The sequence below is a fragment of the Tachypleus tridentatus genome, chromosome 1, assembly GCF_004210375.1.
Source record: "Tachypleus tridentatus isolate NWPU-2018 chromosome 1, ASM421037v1, whole genome shotgun sequence".
Lineage (NCBI taxonomy): Eukaryota > Metazoa > Arthropoda > Merostomata > Xiphosura > Limulidae > Tachypleus > Tachypleus tridentatus.
The window spans coordinates 104,291,508-104,313,944 of record NC_134825.1 but is presented as its reverse complement, the minus strand read 5'-3'; the positions used below and the strand labels follow the sequence as shown (position 1 = coordinate 104,313,944).

The window sequence follows — 22,437 nt, the reverse complement described above, 5'->3', positions numbered from 1 at the left end:
AATCCAAAAAACAAAATTTATTTTGAGAGAATACCTCAATGTCTTTTAGTTAGTGTTAAAACTCTTTTTATAATATTAGTTGAGAAACAAAGAGTTTACCTTAAATTTTAAATAACAGTGGTAGTTAGCCTTAATAAAAAAACGAACATTCTCTAACCTATCTGTCAATGGAAGTGTATTTCAAAACCGTTTCTGTGTTGTTCGATGTCAGGTGAAGAAGTGAAAAATGTTATCGTGTTTGTAAGTTAAAGTTAAAATTCCTTTCCTTGTTACATATACATGATATAATTTAACAGTGTTGTATAAATGATATAATTTAAGTGTTATATAAATGATATAATTTAAGTGTTATATAAACGATATAATTTAACAGTGTTCTAGAAACGATATAATTTAACAGTGTTATGTAAACGATATAATTTAACAGTGTTATTTAAGTGATATAATTTAAAAGTTATATAAACGATATAATTTAACAGCGTTATTTAAATGATATAATTTAACAGTTATATAAATGATATAATTTAACAGTGTTATATAAACGATATAATTTAACAGTGTTATATAAACGATATAATTTAACAGTGTTATATAAACGATATAATTTAAGTGTTATATAAACGATATAATTTAACAGTGTTATTTAAATATAATTTAACAGTGTTATTTAAGTGATATAATTTAACAGTTATATAAACGATATAATTTAACAGTTATATAAACGATATAATTTAACAGTGTTATTTAAATGATATAATTTAACAGTTATATAAACGATATACTTTAACAGTGTTATTTAAGTGATATAATTTAAAAGTTATATAAATGATATAATTTAACAGTGTTGTTGGTGATGTTCACGAAGAAACGACGATATAACTTTGATGTGCCCGTCATAACGTCATATCCCATGGCGTTCAGTTCGTCAGCACTTGATGATAAGAGTTGCTGTGTAGCTCTCTCTGGTCGGCTTTTTGTACGAGTAGCTTTGTGCCAAATTCATTAAGTCATTACAAAATGAGTTAAATATTTTGCGGTTTTATACTTGTTGCACATTGTTTCCAATAAAGCTGAAATATTTCAAATAATTTTGTTTGAATTGTCTTGTTAAATTTAGATAAAAAAACTTTTAAGTGTTAAAATAAATATAGAAAGTTCCCACATAACCTACAAGGATCTGTTGCTTTATAGACATTACTACCGGATAACACTCCAAATTAGTGTCACAAGTGACAGTTGAATCTGATTTGTTTTTTCCTTAAGTAAACCGCTGTTTAGGTCACTCGACTCACAATCAATAGATAACTCTGATAGCTACATAATAAATAAACTAAAACGAATGCACTTTTCATAAAAACTGATAAGGCTGAGTTGTGACACATTATTGCGAGCCATCAAATGAACTTATTCTATTCTTCAAATGTGTCGCTGTTAATGGAATTTCAAAACTAATATTAGGTTATGAGGGCACGTCGAAACAAATTCTTATATCGCTATATCCTTACTTGTGTTTAATACAAATAACAGCTGTTCAGTTTGTGTTAAAAAGGATAAATATAGTTTCCTTGTACATCTTAAATATGTTCGTTTCACCAGCAGAATCGTAAATAATAACCGTGATATTAGTTTGGACAATGTGCTATTCCCTCCATATCAACATAAATAACCTTCGCAAGGCTTAGCAACATTCCATTTGTTTGACTTGTTGAAAGACAAATGTCACCAGTATGATAGAATCCACAGCCAGGTTTGTATTAATTCCTCGTGCTTACAGTTGAGTAATTAAAGGCCGAAAACGTTTCGTTTTTGTTAGTTAGTTAGTATGTTTGTTTGTTGTTAAACACAAAGCTACACAGTGAGCTATTTGTGCCTAACAACAAACAAACAAACAGTGTCCCATTGAGAATGACCCATTATACATTCCATTGTGATCTGTCACTGTTTCGAGCCTTGGTCATCACAAACTGTGGTAATTATTCTAATAGTGATAAAAATAAGAGACAGATAATGAAACACGGTCATTAAGAAGAGATATGATGATAGTTCGCAATTCTTGGATCATTCTGGAAGACAAAAATCATTAAAATGTCTGTTATTGGTCAAAAGGCTGTCACGAGGTCTTGGAACACCAACTCACTTTGTTTTAACACTGGTATTCTAAAAACAATGTTTTCAGCTTTTAGTTTCTTCGTATATACCTGAGATGCTTTATTAGGTACACAATTGATGAGTGTAGAAGGAATTATCTTTATTCATGGATTAGAAAGATTCTTTCTTTAGTCGTGTCACAGAACGAAATCAAAACGAATACAGAAATATTAATTGCATTATTTTTACCTCTGGTCTTTATTACACAGATTAAAGCCGGTTACTTTATTCGTCGGGTGCTAGATGAAAGCGAGGCTTTACGTCTAAAAAATGACTACGAATTTCCCGCTTATTTTACCTAATTAATTGCGATTTGTAAAGTTTCAGATTATCATGTTATTTTAACTTATTCAATAATAGGGTTCGCTCATGCAACATTAAAATACACTCCATTTACAGTTAGGCAACATCTAAGTTTTTAAACAGTAAACCTTACGTTATCAAACTGAAAATTATGGAACACTGTAATCCACATTAAAATTAGTTGGATTTCGTCAAATCTTCCACACAGACGTGTTCACAATCCGGAATTTGCAATCGATATAATAAATTATTTTCTCCCCTTTTAATCGAGATGTGGCGCTGCCGGGGAGCCCTTTGGCGGGAAGATCTAATACTGAGAAGTCGTCTGCTCCTCGGTTGTAAAGACCTGCTTGACCCCGCCAGGAACTTGGGTAGTGGTCACCCAGGTCCTGTGCTTTGCACGGATGAAGGACAAATTGCTCTCCGCTTGATCTGCTCGATCCTCGGCTGATTCCAGTTCTCGCTGGAACCTTCGGACACGGGACAGGTTCTGTTGGGTCATGCCCTCCTGCAACAAAACATTAATTAATATCTGAAATACCTAATAACATCAACCAAACTGATAGCTGTCTTAATAACTACTCTTACAGAAAACTTTGAGAGGCTTCCTGAGGATCCATTCTTCTCAGGATGTATTTAAATTCTAGCTTCAAATATTTTAGTTTTGTTGAAATGAAAAATCAGCCGCAGAACTGAGTATCTTCCGTTTAATACATTTTCTATGAATTTGTTGTTGTTTATCAGCTAGTTATTGTTTTCGTATTTCATTATTATTTCTTTCACCAAACTGTGAATTTCAATGAAAAATAAAACGTAGAATATGTTCTTTGATTCGCTACTTCTGTTTCAGTAGACTAGTTTTGCCGAATTCCTAACTCATCAGCTCTAGTGAACAGAATAGATGTACTTGCGCAAGGCAAATAAAACTAGGATTAATTGCAACAAATATTCTTATTTCTTTCTTTTGAAGTTCACGTCCTATGTTGTGTTTTATGTAACCTAAAAAAGGCAAATTTCTTCTCGTGATTCATGGCAAGCGCACGTTTTACTGACGTCACAACAGTACAAATTGCAACGTTAGGCGTCCCTTATGCGACGTCATTTCAATATCTACTGACTGACTAAGATACAACACATTATTGTATAACAGTGCGAGTGTTTAGAACAGGTGACCCCTTCATTCGGCCCTCTATCGGAAAAAAAATTGGTTTCTAGGTCATCCTGCTGTCCTTATTGAAAGTTACTTTTCGGTGAGGAAAAAAACACCGAAAAATAAACAAAAAACCAGCTTAATTGTGATGATATATTGTTTCAAACATTTAAAGTAGTCTATGTTGTTATTGGTGGTAAAGGACTATAAACAGAAACAAAATAAAGTTGATTCACATGATAACAAATGATTTCATCTGTCTGTTTCTTTAGGTTTAGGATAAATATTAAACTGATGAGTCCACCTATCTGAATAAATGTTATTTATAATCTCTTGTTTAAAGGTAAAGCCACGAACTTTTAATCCACCACTGACCTGTTCGGCCAACTGGCGCTTGTAGATCTTACATTTCTCATTCACTTTATCTAGGTTGTCGCTCAGGCCTAAGATGGTTTTGTGGTCTTCTTCCGTTTGAAGAAGAAGTTCCTTCACGCGGTACTCCTTCTTACGCATCATCTTCTGAGTCTCCGCGTGGCGGCGCTTCTCTTCCTCGAATTCAATTTCAATATCCCGAATCTTGAGATAAGATATTCGATAATTAAAAAAAAACATTTGTGTCAATGTCTACAGTGAACTTAATATACTTGTTTGAATACTTCAAAACTGAATATGGATATCACACGATCAAGGATTACAAAGTGTTAAAATAGGAAAAATGTAGTCTTATGGTTAACAGATACGACTACACGATAGTAACAGTGTCGTCCTATAGGAAACAGATACGACAACACGATAGTAACAGTGTTTTTATATAGGTAACAGATACGACTACATGATAGTAACAGTGTCATCCTATAGGTAACAGATACGACTACATGATAGTAACAGTGTCATCCTATAGGTAACAGATACGATTATATGATAGTAACAGTGTCATCCTATAGGTAACAGATACGACTACATGATAGTAACAGTGTCGTCCTATAGGTAACAGATACGACTGCATGATAGTAACAGTGTAATCCTATAGGTAACAGATACGACTACATGATAGTAACAGTGTAATCCTATAGGTAACAGATACGACTACACGATAGTAACAGTGTCGTCCTATAGGTAACAGATACGACTACACGATAGTAACAGTGTCGTCCTATATTTAACAGATACGACTACATGGTAGTAACAGTGTCATCCTATAGGTAATAGATATGACTACCTGATAGTAACACATTCTTAGTACGTATTTAGGATATATCTTAAATTTTCTCATTCCAAATTTTATAGCGTTTAACTATATGACACGTAGTAAAATCTTTAAACAATGTTTGCTCATTGGTTCAAAGTATGTATCATACTTACAGTGGTTTCTCATTGGTTCACAATGCCAGTAAACATTCTCACTTACCCTTGTTTCTAGCTTAGCAATCACGCGCTTGCTGCTTGCCAATGCATTAGCTTCCACTTCTTCAATACGGATCTGCAGGTTTCGTACTTCAATTTCTAGACTTTTCTTGACGGAGTCGAGCTTAACCACGCGTTCTTGTTCTTCGGTGAGATGTTCTTTGGTGACCTTGAGTTCAGAGATGGCTTTAGTAGACCGTTCTTCTGAAACCTGGAAGTGAAATGATATGTACATTACCATAGTGAGCTTTGAAACAGCTGTTCCAGCTGGTGAGCTTACTTTCTCTATAATGTACCTTTCTCTTTATAATACCAATAGAATATTTCCAAGCTAACTTTATGTACACTTAACACAAGCCATATAACCATTCTATGCACTCAACACAAACCATATAAGTATTCTATACACTCAACACAAACCATATAACCATTCTATACACTCAACACAAGCCATATAACCATTCTACACACTCAACACAAACCATATAACCATTCTATACATTCAACACAAGCCATATAACCATTCTATACACTCAACACAAGCCATATAACCATTCTATACACTCAACACAAGCCATATAACCATTATATACACTCAACACAAACCATATAACCATTCTATACACTCAACACGAACCATATAACCATTATATACACTAAACACAAACCATATAACCATTATATACATTCAACACAAACCATATAACCATTCTATACACTCAACACAAACCATATAAGTATTCTATACACTCAACACAAACCATATAACCATTCTATACACTCAACACAAGCCATATAACCATTCTACACACTCAACACAAACCATATAACCATTCTATACATTCAACACAAGCCATATAACCATTCTATACACTCAACACAAGCCATATAACCATTCTATACACTCAACACAAGCCATATAACCATTCTATACACTCAACACAAACCATATAACCATTCTATACACTCAACACGAACCATATAACCATTATATACACTAAACACAAACCATATAACCATTATATACATTCAACACAAACCATATAACCATTCTATACACTCAACACAAGCCATATAACCATTCTATACACTCAACACAAACCATATAACCATTTTATACACTCAACACGAGCCATGTAACCATTATATACACTCAACACAAACCATATAACTATTATATACACTCAATACAAACCATATAACCATTATATACACTCAACACAAACCATATAACCATTATCTACACTCAACACAAACCATATAACCATTCTATGCACTCAACACAAGCCATATAACCATTCTATGCACTCAACACAAACCATATAACCATTCTATACACTCAACACAAACCATATAACCATTCTATACACTCAACACAAGCCATATAACCATTATATACATTCAACACAAACCATATAACCATTATATACACTCAACACAAACCATATAACCATTTTATGCACACAACACAAGCCATATAACCATTCTATACACTCAACACAAACCATATAACCATTCTATACACTCAACACAAACCATATAACCATTATATACATTCAACACAAACCATATAACCATTATATAATCTCAACACAAACCATATAACCATTATATACACTCAACACAAACCATATAACCATTCTATGCACTCAACACAAGCCATATAACTATTATATAGTCAACACAAACCATATAAGTATTCTAAACACTCAACACAAACCATATAACCATTCTATACACTCAACACAAACCATATAACCATTCTATACACTCAACACAAGCCATATAACCATTCTATACACTCATTCAACACAAGCCATATAACCATTCTATACACTCAACACAAACCATATAACCATTCTATACATTCAACACAAGCCATATAACCATTCTATACACTCAACACAAGCCATATAATCATTATATACACTCAACACAAACCATATAACCATTCTATACATTCAAAACAAGCCATATAACCATTCTATACACTCAACACAAACCATATAAACATTCTATACACTCAACACAAGTCATATAACCATTATATACACTCAACACAAACCATATAACCATTATATACATTCAACACAAACCATATAACCATTATATACACTCAACACAAACCATATAACCATTCTATGCACTCAACACAAGCCATATAACCATTATATACACTCAACACAAACCATATAACCATTATATACACTCAACACAAACCATATAACCATTATATACACTCAACACAAACCATATAACCATTCTATGCACTCAACACAAGCCATATAACCATTCTATACACTCAACACAAACCATATAACCATTCTATACACTCAACACAAACCATATAACTATTCTATACACTCAACACAAGCCATATAACCATTATATACATTCAACACAAACCGTATAACCATTATATACATTCAAAACAAACCATATGACCATTATATACACTCAACACAAACCATATAACCATTCTATGCACATAACACAAGCCATATAACCATTCTATACACTCAACACAAACCATATAACCATTCTATACACTCAACACAAACCATATAAGCATTCTATACACTAAACACAAGCGATATAACCATTATATACATTCAACACAAACCATATAACCATTATATACACTCAACACAAACCATATAACCATTTTATGCACTCAAAACAAGCCATAAAACCATTCTATACACTCAACAAAAGCCATATAACTATTATATACACTCAACACAAACCATATAACCATTCTATACACTCAACACAAACCATATAACCATTCTATACATTCAACACAAGCCATATAACCATTATATACACTCAACACAAGCCATTTAACCATTATATACACTCAACACAAACCATATAACCATTCTATATACTGAACACAAACCATATGACCATTCTATACATTCAACACAAGCCATATAACCATTCTATACACTCAACACAAACCATATAAGTATTCTAAACACTCAACACAAACCATATAACCATTCTATACACTCATTCAACACAAGCCATACAACCATTCTATACACTCAACACAAACCATATAAGTATTCTAAACACTCAACACAAGCCATATAACCATTATATACACTCAACACAAGCCATTTAACCATTATATACACTCAACACAAACCATATAACCATTCTATATACTGAACACAAACCATATAATCATTCTATACACTCAACACAAGCCATATAACCATTATATACACTCAACACAAACCATATAACCATTCTATACACTCAACACAAACCATATAACCATTCTATACATTCAACACAAGCCATATAAACATTCTATACACTCAACACAAACCATATAAGTATTCTAAACACTCAACACAAACCATATAACCATTATATACATTCAACACAAACCATATAACCATTATATAATCTCAACACAAACCATATAACCATTATATACACTCAACACAAACCATATAACCATTCTATGCACTCAACACAAGCCATATAACCATTATATACAGTCAACACAAACCATATAAGTATTCTAAACACTCAACACAAACCAGATAACCATTCTATGCACTCAACACAAGCCATATAACCATTATATACATTCAACACAAGCCATATAACCATTCAATACACTCAACACAAACCATATAACCATTCTATACATCATATAGAGTCAACAGAACCATATAACTATTATATAAAATCAACAGAACCATCTAACCATTATTTAGAATTAACAGAACCATATAACTATTTTATAGTCAACAGAACCATATAACTATTATACAGAATCAACAGAACCATCTAACCATTATATAGAGTCAACAGAACCATATAACTATTTTATAGTCAACAGAACCATATAACTATTTTATAGTCAACAGAACCATATAACTATTATACAGAGTCAACAGAACCATTGTACTGAGTCAAACTTACTTTCAGTTCCTTATGAACTTCATCATAATCGGCTTGTAAAGCAGACAATTCATTCTCCAACTTTGTCTTAACAGAGGACAGGTTCACGTTTATTGTATTCAACTCGTTGATACGAGTCTGGGCTTCTTCCAAGGACTGTTCAGCAGCTCTCTTTGAACGTTGAGCCTAAAGAAACAGTTTATTAGATTGCGCTGACCTTTACAAATATTTAATAACTTTTCCAGGTTTGTCTCGTGACACATGCTGGATAAAAACTATTCTTGTCTGAATTTAAAGTTCCCTTCTAGACACGTGATTCACGACAAAAATAAATAAGGCAAGTGTTCTTTGATGGAAGATATAAGCAGGTTAGGCTAACAGGTTTTCTGTTCCAATATTTTCCAACATGTCTTTACACCAGTTTAATTTATTTAAGTTACTTCATTTCTTTTCCTAAAATAATTTTCAGCAACACTTTATTATAATCAGGTTAAAAACCGTCTCATGTTCCAAGAGTTCTTACATCAGGTCAGTGTTTTTGTTTTATTATAACATATTGGGCCATCTGCCGAGTTCACCGAGGGGAATGGAACCCCTAATTTAACGTTGTAAATACAAAGCCTTACCACTGTCCAACAGGGGAATTACCGTAGGTCGAGGTCATTTTATCTTTTCGAATTAACACCTATACTTTATATAGCAAATTCCTTTCCTACAACGACACATTGAATCCAGGTTGAATCACCTCAATGGATACAGTTTGTCATGTCTATTAAATAACATTCCTATCCAACATTCATCCAGTTCTGTAAGTATTTACTATATCCACAGTGATTAACTACTTTCTCGAAATTCTGGAAATCTGACGATATTAAATAATTATTTACCCTTACAAGATGGAGGTTCAACTGACACAGACCCTCTTGTATCCAATGTGCACATAACTTTAACTGATTCTCAACTCTCCGAATAACTACCTCCCAATAACTCCATTCGAAAATATTCCCTGAAAACTGGCTCTATTTAATTACATCCATTAATTATGGTTAACCATAACCTTATCCATTAGTTATGGTTAAACTTAACCTCATCCATTGGTTATGGCTAATATTAATCTCTTCCATCAAATGTGGTTAATCTTAACCTCGTAGATAAGTTATGGTTAACATTAACTTTATCCATCAGTTATGGCTAATATTAATCTCTTCCATCAAATGTGGTTAATCTTAACCTCGTAGATAAGTTATGGTTAACATTAACTTTATCCATCAGTTATGGCTAATATTAACCTCTTCCATCAATTGTGGTTAATCTTAACCTTGCAGATAAGTTATGGTTAACATTAACTTTATCCATCAGTTATGGCTAATATTAACCTCTTTCATCAATTGTGGTTAATCTTAACCTTGTATATAAATTTTGGTTAACATTAACTTTATCCATTAGTTATGGCTAATATTAACCTCTTTCATCAATTGTGGTTAATCTTAACCTCGTAGATAAGTTATGGGTAACCTCATCCATTAAATGTTTATCCCAATGCCCAGTTCATGACTTACCGACTCTAAGCTGGCTCTCATTTCGTCCAGTTCAGCCTGTAGACCTTGGCATCGCCGCTGAGACACGCCCAGCTGGTCTACGGTCTGCTGTAGTTGTCGATGTACCTCATCATAGTGAGCCTGCAACTCCTGGGGTTGAACAAACAATAATGATTGTGACATATCTTCCTCTCATCATTTAAATAAAACTGACAAAAAATATCGTAACAACATGGTAACATGTAACAGTAACTATCGTTACAACACGGTAACATATAACAGTAAATTTCGTTACAACATGGTAACATGTAACAGTAAATATCGTTACAACATGGTAACATGTAACAGTAAATATCGTTACAACACGGTATTACAACATTATGAAGCCAACTGTATGAATTTTATACTATCATTGCTCTGTTACGAATTATTTGTAGAGGAAACCAAAGCAATCACTTTGAAAACAGATTTTCTTAAAAAACGGTTCTCAACATACTGTGATTTGGAGCGACTGTTTCTTAATGACTTTCTGTAAGTCAATGTTCTGTTTATTTGCTGTATCCAACGCCATCTCCAACTCCGTTATCTGGGCCTGATATTTCTTTTTAATTCGAGCAATCTCTGACTTCAGTTTAGCTTCTGCTTCTGCTAGTCTCAAGCTGAGCTGCTCTATTTCCAGTTCCTTCTGTTTCCTGTGGAATGGAACCAGATCTTTATTAAAAATCTACCATCACTAAGTCGCTACAGTTATGAACTTGCGAATCGGTCCCTTGTTAACTATAAAAACAATTATACAAAATAGTTTGTTTGCTTGTTTGTTTCTGAATTTCACGCAAAGCTACATAAGGGCTACTGCGCTAGCCGTCCGTAATTTAGCAGTGTAAGACTAGTTTTAGTTTGTTTTAAATTTCGCACAAACTTACATGAGGGCTATCTGGAGTAGCCGTCCATAATTTTGCAATGTAAGGCTAGACAGAAGACAGCTAGTCATCAACACCAACTGCCAACTCTTGGGCTACTCTTTTACAAACGAATAGTGGAATTGATCATAACATTATAACGCCCCCACAGCTGAAAGGGCAAGCATGTTTCGTGTGACGGGGATTTGAACCCACGACCTTCAGATTAGGAGTCGAGTGCCTTACCACCTGGCCATACAAAATGGTTCACCAATCTTTGATTACATTACGTAGAAAGGCGAGTGAACGTAAAGTCAATTGTTTCATACAATATTAACAGTACTAGTATTTATGGTAAGTTTGTAGTGGCTCACTCTAACAATACTAGTATTTATGGTCAGTTTGTAATGGCTCACTCCAGCAATACTACTATTTATTGTCATTTTGTAGTGGCTCACTCTAACAATACTAGTATTTATGGTCAGTTTGTAGTGGCTCCCACTAACAATATTTGTATTTATCGAAAAAAAAAAACAGTTAATTTATAAAAGGTATACGTATGGCATTAAAACAAAGCTTTATAGAGTTTTACTACAAGAAAAGACACCACCCAACGGGCTGTTTCTGAGAAATATTGTACATCAAAAGTGTTCGGATTGTGTTATTTAGTCATACCTAGCAACAAAATGATTTAGTTTACAGATCTCACGATTTTCACTAATTTTGCTGAAACAAACCTTAAAGTTTTTAATACATTAAACGTTGTACTGTTTGTTGAAAAAATAATGAACTCCAGTTTCTCAGTTTCACAAATTACACCAATACAGATATATTTTAACCTCCACACACAGTCCAAAAACAAGTCGTGAGGAAAGAACTTATTTAAAATTGTGTTATCTTATAAAGAAATGATTGTTGAGCCTACCACATCTCTTTTTATAACTGTATGAATCTTGAATACTCAAGGTATGAAATGTTTTTATGAAGTTTCATGAATGGTGCCATTCAGTAGATGACACAAGATTTCTGGTCACAAACATAGATAGTGACAAACATGCCACGTCTATTTCACTGAGACTGCAAAAGTTTAAATTATAAAAGCTTGCACAGTCTCTCCTCAGACTGATGGAGAACTGGATTTAGGAACTTTAGGAGAAAATCTAACATTGTTATCCAATAGAGTGTAAGTAGTTTACCACTTCTAAAGTTGTTATCCAATAGGGTGTAAGTAACTTACCTCTTCTAAAGTTGTTATCTAACAGGAAATAAGTAGTTTACCACTTCTAAAGTTATTATCCAATAGGAAGTAAGTAGCTTACCACTTCTAAAGGTGTTATCCAATAGGAAGTAAGTAGCTTACCACTTCTAAAGGTGTTATCTAATAGGAAGTAAATAGCTTACCACTTCTAAAGTTGTTATCTAACAGGAAATAAGTAGTTTACCACTTCTAAAGGTGTTATCTAAAAAGAAGTAAGTAGCTTATCACTTCTAAAGTTGTTATCCAACAGGGTGTAAGTAACTTACCTCTTCTAAAGTTGTTACCCAATAGGAAGTAAGTAGCTTACCACTTCTAAAGTTGTTATCTAATAGGAAGTAAGTAGTTTACCACTTCTAAAGTTGTTATCCAATAGGAAGTAAGTAGCTTACCACTTCTAAAGGTGTTATCTAATAGGAAGTAAATAGCTTACCACTTCTAAAGTTGTTATCTAACAGGAAATAAGTAGTTTACCACTTCTAAAGGTGTTATCTAAAAAGAAGTAAGTAGCTTATCACTTCTAAAGTTGTTATCCAACAGGGTGTAAGTAACTTACCTCTTCTAAAGTTGTTACCCAATAGGAAGTAAGTAGCTTACCACTTCTAAAGGTGTTATCTAATAGGAAGTAAGTAGCTTACCACTTCTAAGGTTGTTATCCAATACGGAGTAAGTAGTTTACCACTTCTAAAGTTGTTATCCAATAGGGAGTAGGTAGTTTACCACTTCTAAAGTTGTTATCCAATAGGAAGTAAGCAGCTTACCGCAGAGCTTCCATCTCTTCTTCTTTCTGAGTCAGTCTCTTCTCATAGTCATAGCGGACCTGTGCCAATTCAGCAGTTAGCCGTTGGCATTTCGCTTCTTCCTGTCTCCTTAAGTTCTCCGACTCCTTGAAAGCGGCACTTATTTCATCTCGTTCATTTTCCAGTCGCTTTATCTCCTGCTCCATTTCGTGGATACGTCGATTAGCATCCGCTAGGTGGTTCTTAGCATCATTCAGATCCTCTGGAAAACAACAGATATTGAAGAACATATTAACTTTGGGAGTGATATATCTTGGGTCTTACATATACATAGCAAACCAATAGTGACCAGGTAACCAACTTACATTTACATTATATACATAATACACCAAAGTAAAGTACCTTACATTTAAGTTATATATATATAACAAACCAGATTAACGTACCTTACACTTATGTTATATATATGTATTTGAGAAACCAGAATATTTTACCATTCAGTTTCTTATTTTCCCTCACTAAAGCTTCCTTTTGCTCATGAAGTTTCTCGTACTCGAGCTGAAGTTTCTGCAGGTCAGCCATCTTATTTCGGAGCTCCCTCTGGGTGTGCTCCAGTGCAGCTATCAACTCTTCGTTCTTGCTTTTGAGTTCAGCGTTCAGTTTTTCCAGCTGGGACACACGTTTTTCAAGGTTCTGAGCATGCGTTGTGGCCTAAATAAAATATTCAACTGTTTAAACGTCAGTCTAACTCAGTTTTAAAAGTCCACTGTCGCTAAACTTGTCAATAATCAGACAAAATGGATTCCAGTCACTACGTTTGAGTTAACACCTCTGAAGATTTTTAAAGAACTTTCCTAACACGTTCTTACTTAAAATTCTTGAAAATAAAACTTTAACATGGTCTGTTTGTTTGTCCTTTATCTTTTGTAGAGGTAAAAAACTTCCTTGGAACACGAAAATATTGAACCTCGAAACAGGTGTCGAGTACACTAACTAGTGAGGCACATTGGACCAGGAATAGTATTGTACAAAAGTGTAAAGACGAGAGAATGTTTTGTCATTCTTTCAATGCCATTACAGAATGTAGATTTCAACACTGTGGTAATGTTCCACTGATCCCTGTTGGCAGTTGAATGAACCATTGTGAGAATAGTCATTATTCTTTAGAATTACAATGTATTTACACCAAGAACATGTCATAAGGATTCTGCTTCAATGAACAAACTGATCAAACTTAGGGTCTGAGATAATTCTCATGGTACCCTATGCAATGTCTCAACAACATAGAAAGAATTTAGCAAGGATCTAGCATATGGTACTGGTATATGTTAGAATAAATTAATGTAATAGCACTCCACAAATTAACCTTGATAAGAACATATTTAACACTATGTAATAAGTTCTATTGTCATGCCACAGCCCACAAAACATAGAGAACTGTCAGTAGAGCAGAGAGTTCACATATATTCATTATATGATATTTGTTAGACTCTCTAACAAATCGTTACACACTGTAAATGTTCCACAAACACTGTCAAGTAAACCTTATATCATAAGACAGAGACAGTGAAAATAGTAAAGTAAGAGACAGAACATCTAAACTCAGAGATACTGATGTTAAGTATCTTAGTTTATGTAGCTTTTGGGACAGTTAAGACTGCTACTGATATCAAGCCTGAGATAAACAACCATGTACCAAATGACAGAAAGATGTTCATATCCACAGTATCAAGAAGGCTAATCGAGAATAGAATATCTGGTTGTGTAGCAGTTAAAAAAACCTTTACTTTGATCTCCAGATATTGTCAAGAGACTGAAATTTGATGAAAAATATAAACACTGGTTTGTTAATGAATGGAAAATGCTTTATAGATGAATGAAACATGGGGAGACAGTGTGATGATTTGGACATGTTTTCTGCTGAGGTAATAGGAAATACATACAAAATAGATATAATAATGAACCAGTACAAGTGCCATAAGATACTGAACATCATGGTGTACACAGCTGTTTGTGTAATAATGAACTAGTACAAGTACCACCAGATACTGAACATCATGGTGTACACAGTTGTTTGTGTAATGATGAACTAGTACAAGTACCATCAGATACTGAACATCATGGGGTACACACAGCTGTTTGTGTGATAATGAACTAGTACAAGTACCATAAGATACTGAACATCATGGTGTACACAGGTGATTGTGACCCAAAAACTCATCGAACCTGTGTGGAAATTACTTAGCTAAGAAAGAAGCTGCTGGAGTCATTTAAATGATACAATGGTCCTCACAGAGACCTGATATGGGATTTGATAGATCAAAAACTTGATAAATCAAAGGTTCCTTCCAAAGAAACTTTATGGGAGTGTATTAGACACATCTGTAGCAAAATCCCAAAGTAAACTTTGATTAAATATGAAGCAACAATGCTTGAAATACTAATGGGAGTTATTAAAACAAGAGAGGAACACATGAAATATTGACTGTTTGTTGAACTACAGAGTTTCTGTTGTACTAAATATGAATATTAATAACACTTTGATGTTTCACCTGTGATTTACCTTCCACTGAGATCTAATTTTTGACTTTGTCCTAACACTTTTCACAGTACTATATATACATAACAGATAAATATTTGTCCTAACACTTTTCACAGTATCATATGTACATAACAGATATTTGTCCTAACACTTTTCACAGTACCATATGTACATCACAGATAAATATTTGTCCTAACACTTTTCACAGTACCATATGTACATAACAGATATTTGTCCTAACACTTTTCACAGTACCATATGTACATCACAGATAAATATTTGTCCTAACACTTTTCACAGTACCATATGTACATAACAGATATTTGTCCTAACACTTTTCACAGTACCATACGTACATAACAGATATTTGTCCTAACACTTTTCACAGTACCATATGTACATAACAGATATTTGTCCTAACACTTTTCTCGCCAAAATATAAATGCTTGAAACAACTTTTAGTTCCCAAAAATAACTAATTCGAGACAACGTTGTAACAAACCGACACATTCAGTGTATTTCAAAGATAACTACAACATGTATTACACAAAGTCAAGGTTTGATGACAACAACTTTGTATTAAGATTTAAATACACTATTTTAACAATGAAGGTACTACATCTAGAAAATGTTTTCTATCCACTCACTTTCTCCAGGTCCATCACTAAGACTTCGACCTCACTCTGTAGTCTGGCCTTCTGCTTCTCCAGACTACTACATTTGTTCAGCAGACTTTCTAACTGTTCCTCATACTCAGCAGTCCTAGCGGCCATCTTGCGGCTGAAGAAAACAAAAACGAAATTGTGAACAAACTTCTGGTGCAAAGAATCACCAAGAGGGATGGAGGCCACAGCAAATACATGATGATGATATGACAATCTATCGATTCACAAAGTTGCAGTTGATCTTGGTAAAGATGAGCAATATTCTAGAAGGGAGAGAAAAAACTGAAACTCCTAGACCGGTGACTTTAAGACTTACAACTCTTCAAATAACACATTTTACAGTTTGTTATGATAATATACAATAATAACAGATAATCAGTAAAATTAACTCCAAATCCCGCAGATAGGGGTCGCAGGTTGTTGCGTTTGTTATTAATTACAGGGAAACACGGGTATCGAAATCCGTTTTTTAGTGACAAAAGTTCGCAGACAAACCACTGTGACACTGGGGGCAGGGGTCGTAGAAGCCTGTGTTAAAGTCCATCCCAGATTAACTGTAGCCATCCTATGATACATTTCACACATCCATCCCAGATTAACTGTAGCCATTCTATGATACCTTTCACACATCCATCCTAGATTAACTGTAGCCATTCTATGATACCTTTCACACATCCATCCCAGATTAACTGTAGCCATTCTAAGATACCTTTCACACATCCATCCCAGATTAACTGTAGCCATTCTATGATACCTTTCACACATCCATCCCAGATTAACTGTAGCCATTCTATGATACCTTTCACACATCCATCCCAGATTAACTGTAGCCATTCTATGATACCTTTCACACATCCATCCCAGATTAACTGTAGCCATTCTATGATAACTTTCACACATCCATCCCAGATTAACTGTAGCCATTCTATGATACCTTTCACACATCCATTCCATTAACTGTAGCCATCCTATGATTAATTAACTGTAGCCATTCTATGATACCTTTCACACATCCATTCCAGATTAACTGTAGCCATTCTATGATAACTTTCACACATCCATCCCAGATTAACTGTAGCCATTCTATGATAACTTTCACACATCCATCCCAGATTAACTGTAGCCATTCTATGACAACTTTCACACATCCATCCCAGATTAACTGATGATACCTTTCACACATCCATCCCAGATTAACTGTAGCCATTCTATGATACCTTTCACACATCCATTCCAGATTAACTGTAGCCATTCTATGATAACTTTCACACATCCATTCCAGTTTAACTGTAGCCATCCTATGATAACTTTCACACATCCTTCCCATATCTTGTCACTCAAGTTCACCAATCACGTACTCCTTTAAATTATATCTAGTCGCGTGTGGGGTGAAGAGAAACAGTAGTTTCTGACCACCCCTGGTTATTTTTCGTTCCCTTTGATAAACGGAATTATAAATTAACCTAAATACCTATCCAGTATCCACCTTTCACACAGCTGGGTTGTCCGAAACAATTAAGGTAAGGGACATAAAAACAACCATCGAATTGGTAACGTCCTGTCTATGATCCCAAAACACGAACCACAATGGCCCTCTAATGACTGTCTGATGTAACCAAGAGATATACTGAATTCATTTGGAAACTGGGGGATCTACTACTAATTACACAAACTTTCACTGATAAAAATTATAAAAAGCTATTTTTATTATCTTACGTTATACAGACAGTGTTCACTATAAATTATTTCCAAACAAGGAACAGTGTTACAATTGCGATGTTCAACATATAAGGATGTGTTACAACGAGAATGTTCAGTGCATAAATATGTATTAGAACTGGAATGTTCACTGTATAAAGATGTATTACAACTGGAATGTTCACTGTACAAAAATGTATTACAACTGGAATGTTCACTGTATAAAGATGTATTACAACTGGAATGTTCACTGTATAACGATGTATTAGACCTGGAATGTTCACTGTATTACAACTGGAATGTTCACTGTAAGAAGTTATATTACATCTGGAATGTTCACTGTAAGAAGATGTATTACACCTGGAATGTTCACTGTGAGAAGATGTATTACAACTGGAATGTTCACTGTATACAGATGTATTACAACTGGAATGTTCACTATACAAAAATGTATTACAACTGGAATGTTCACTGTAAGAAGATGTATTACATCTGGAATGTTCACTGTAAGAAGATGTATTACAACTGGAATGTTCACTGTGAGAAGATGTATTACAACTGGAATGTTCACTGTATAAAGATCTATTACAACTGGAATGTTCACTGTATAAAGATGTATTACAACTGGAATGTTCACTGTATAAAGATGTATTACAACTGGAATGTTCACTGTATAAAGATGTATTACAACTGGAATGTTCACTGTAAGAAGATGTATCACAACTGGAATGTTCACTGTAAGAAGATGTATCACAACTGGAATGTTCACTGTATACAGATGTATTACAACTGGAATGTTCACTGTAAGAAGATGTATTACAACTGGAATGTTCACTGTACAAAAATGTATTACAACTGGAATGTTCACTGTACAAAAATGTATTACAACTGGAATGTTCACTGTAAGAAGATGTATTACAACTGGAATGTTCATTGTACAAAAATGTATCACAACTGGAATGTTCACTGTAAGAAGATGTATTACAACTGGAATGTTCATTGTACAAAAATGTATCACAACTGGAATGTTCACTGTAAGAAGTTATATTACATCTGGAATGTTCACTGTAAGAAGATGTATTACACCTGGAATGTTCACTGTGAGAAGATGTATTACAACTGGAATGTTCACTGTATACAGATGTATTACAACTGGAATGTTCACTATACAAAAATGTATTACAACTGGAATGTTCACTGTAAGAAGATGTATTACATCTGGAATGTTCACTGTAAGAAGATGTATTACAACTGGAATGTTCACTGTGAGAAGATGTATTACAACTGGAATGTTCACTGTATAAAGATCTATTACAACTGGAATGTTCACTGTATAAAGATGTATTACACCTGGAATGTTCACTGTATAAAGATGTATTACAACTGGAATGTTCACTGTAAGAAGATGTATCACAACTGGAATGTTCACTGTAAGAAGATGTATCACAACTGGAATGTTCACTGTATACAGATGTATTACAACTGGAATGTTCGCTGTATAAAGATGCATTACAACTGGAATGTTCACTATACAAAAATGTATTACAACTGGAATGTTCACTGTAAGAAGATGTATTACACCTGGAATGTTCATTGTAAGAAGATGTATTACAACTGGAATGTTCACTGTAAGAAGATGTGTTACAACTGGTATGTTCCCTGTATAAAGATGTATTACAACTGGAATGTTCCCTGTATAAAGATGTATTACAACTGGAATATTCCCTGTATAAAGATGTATTACAACTGGAATGTTCCCTGTATAAAGATGTATTACAACTGGAATGTTCAGTTGTTTTACCGTAATTCCTCTACTTCGTCCTGATGAGCTTGGACTTCCGTCTCATACTTGGACTTCCAAGATGCTACTTCGCCATTAGCTTTAGACAGTTGTCGTTCCATTTCTAGCCGAGCCTCAGACTCCTCTTCAATCTGGACTTTCAGGGATTCAACTTCCAACTCCAAGGTATGTACTTGCTGCTCCAAGCTGGAGCGTTTCTAGTAAAGAATAGAATATGTGTTGGATCCAAGTTTTCTATCCTATTATTCCGTTATTGAGTATTCTGGGGTATTAGGTACATCACAAAACGTTGTAGCAGCTGCTCGGCCTTCCTTAATATTACATTAGGCCTCACTTATCAATTATAGAACTTTAAGCGTTATTTGGAGATTTATAAATATTGTTATCAGAGTTTTAACAAAGGAAGAAGACAAACACAAAATTTAGCCAAACTCAATGCGAGCTCGAACACTGACCACTGGTCTAAGTTTCTTTTGAAGTTGTAATGGGAGACTAAATCGTTCTAAGAACTTATGAGTGAAAGCAAAGACAAATATGAAGTGACATATCAACCGCACTATATTTTCAACACCCCCAGCTGACAAGACCTTGCGCACATTACCAGGACTCACTGGGAGTTGCACACATATTACCGGACTATTTGTTTTCATCAAACAAATTTATTTGGTTTGTGAACTGCAGAAGAATACATACGCAGTTTCTCTTTGGAAGAAGGCTTGGGCTCTCAATAACATCTCTCTACATAACTTACATAAGTTAATAAAACAAATGTGCGCCTTTCACGTGACCGTATTTCGACAAAAGTCTCTCACGTATCTGTAACTATGTACATAGCTTCTGCATATGTTCCCAAGTTGTGGTCACATTAACAGTTTGTACTCTTGTCCTCTGAAATTCTTAATGTTTTATAACTAGTTAAAGAATATCAAACAGTTTCAGTCTTAGTTACTCTTTAGGCTTAGCTATGTAGATAAACGATTATAAACAAGACGTTAAAAGTTTATATCTGTTTATGATCGATTAATTTTACACAGCAAATCTCCTTCTTCAACAACATATTTTTCTTACTCTCTCTTCGTCCTCTAGATGACGCTTGGTTTCTTCCAGTTGGGCAGCTAACTGCGTCTTAACATGATTGACATTATCCAAGGAAATTTTGTACTCGTGGATTTCCTTAACAAGTTCGGTATTTTCCGAGCTGAGCCGATTTTTCTGGGAAGTAACTTCGGTCACCGTGCGGTTCAACTCCTCTATTTGAACGTGCAGTTCGTGCACCTGGATATCTAGTTTTTCTACAGTTTTTTGGAAGGCAAGCTATGTGAGAGAAATGGAATATATTTCTAGTATTTTCTACATGAAGTTTGTTATCATTTATCTTTATTACACCCAATGTAATCGTATGTTATAGTAAAGCATTGTCTCTCTACGTGTTACAAATAAAAGTATCTATCCATACCTTGCATCAGGAAACGTTTGTATTATCTGTAATAAAATATTCATTTTATAGCATACTTAACTGGCTCTTGCATTTCTAGCATACTTAAATGGGGCTTGAATTTGTTTCGTAAATAAATATGGTCTGTAAATATAATGCTAGGTTATTATTAATCTTATATAATACTGAACTAAATATTAGTTTCTGTATAAATCCATTTTAATCTATATGTGGATATCTGGTTTCGCTCTCCTAGCTAGTTATATTCAGAACACTGTGAAAAAATAGCGAGTTATACTCAGAACACTGAGGAAAAATATCTAGTTATACTCAGAATACTATGGGAAAATAGCTAGTTATACTCAGAATACTGTGAAGAAATAGCTAGTTATACTCAGAATACTGTGGAAAAATAACTAGTTATACTCAGAATACTGTTGAGAAATAGCTAGTTATACTCAGAACACTGTTGAGAAATAGCTAGTTATACTCAGAATACTGTTGAGAAATAACTAGTTATACTCAGAACAATGTGAAGAAATAGCTAGTTATACTCAGAAAAATGTGAAAAAATAGCTAGTTATACTCAGAACAATGTGAAGAAATAGCTAGTTATACTCAGAATACTGTGAAAAAATAGCTAGTTATACTCAGAACAATGTGAAAAAATAGCTAGTTATACTCAGAACAATGTGAAAAAATAGCTAGTTATACTCAGAATACTGTTGAGAAATAGCTAGTTATACTCAGAACAATGTGAAGAAATAGCTAGTTATACTCAGAACAATGTGAAGAAACGGTTTGACATCTTTCGTTAATACCTACTTTGTCTTTATTTGCACTTTCCACTTGAGCCAGTAGTTCATACACCTCAGACTGGAACTTTTGCTTTTCTCGTTCGATTCTACACAAACAGGGTAAAATTACAATTAAAA

At 34.0% G+C, this 22,437-nt stretch overlaps 1 protein-coding gene across 1 annotated transcript in view; it reads right to left on the bottom strand.

Annotated features, from left to right (window-relative positions):
* Positions 1-2,227: 2,227 nt before the first annotated feature.
* The window catches only part of LOC143257403 (paramyosin-like), a 60,587-nt gene continuing 40,377 nt past the window's right edge, over positions 2,228-22,437 (bottom strand). Inside the window, exons 5-16 of the mRNA XM_076516001.1 lie at positions 22,328-22,406; positions 21,136-21,381; positions 20,068-20,264; positions 16,551-16,683; positions 13,856-14,072; positions 13,383-13,623; positions 10,964-11,159; positions 10,489-10,617; positions 8,951-9,115; positions 5,010-5,216; positions 3,977-4,177; positions 2,228-2,959 (exon numbers count right to left, since the gene is read on the bottom strand). Coding sequence (XP_076372116.1) covers positions 2,759-2,959; positions 3,977-4,177; positions 5,010-5,216; positions 8,951-9,115; positions 10,489-10,617; positions 10,964-11,159; positions 13,383-13,623; positions 13,856-14,072; positions 16,551-16,683; positions 20,068-20,264; positions 21,136-21,381; positions 22,328-22,406 — 2,212 coding nt within the window. The 3' untranslated portion in view covers positions 2,228-2,758. The remainder of the gene's footprint in view (positions 2,960-3,976; positions 4,178-5,009; positions 5,217-8,950; positions 9,116-10,488; positions 10,618-10,963; positions 11,160-13,382; positions 13,624-13,855; positions 14,073-16,550; positions 16,684-20,067; positions 20,265-21,135; positions 21,382-22,327; positions 22,407-22,437) is intronic.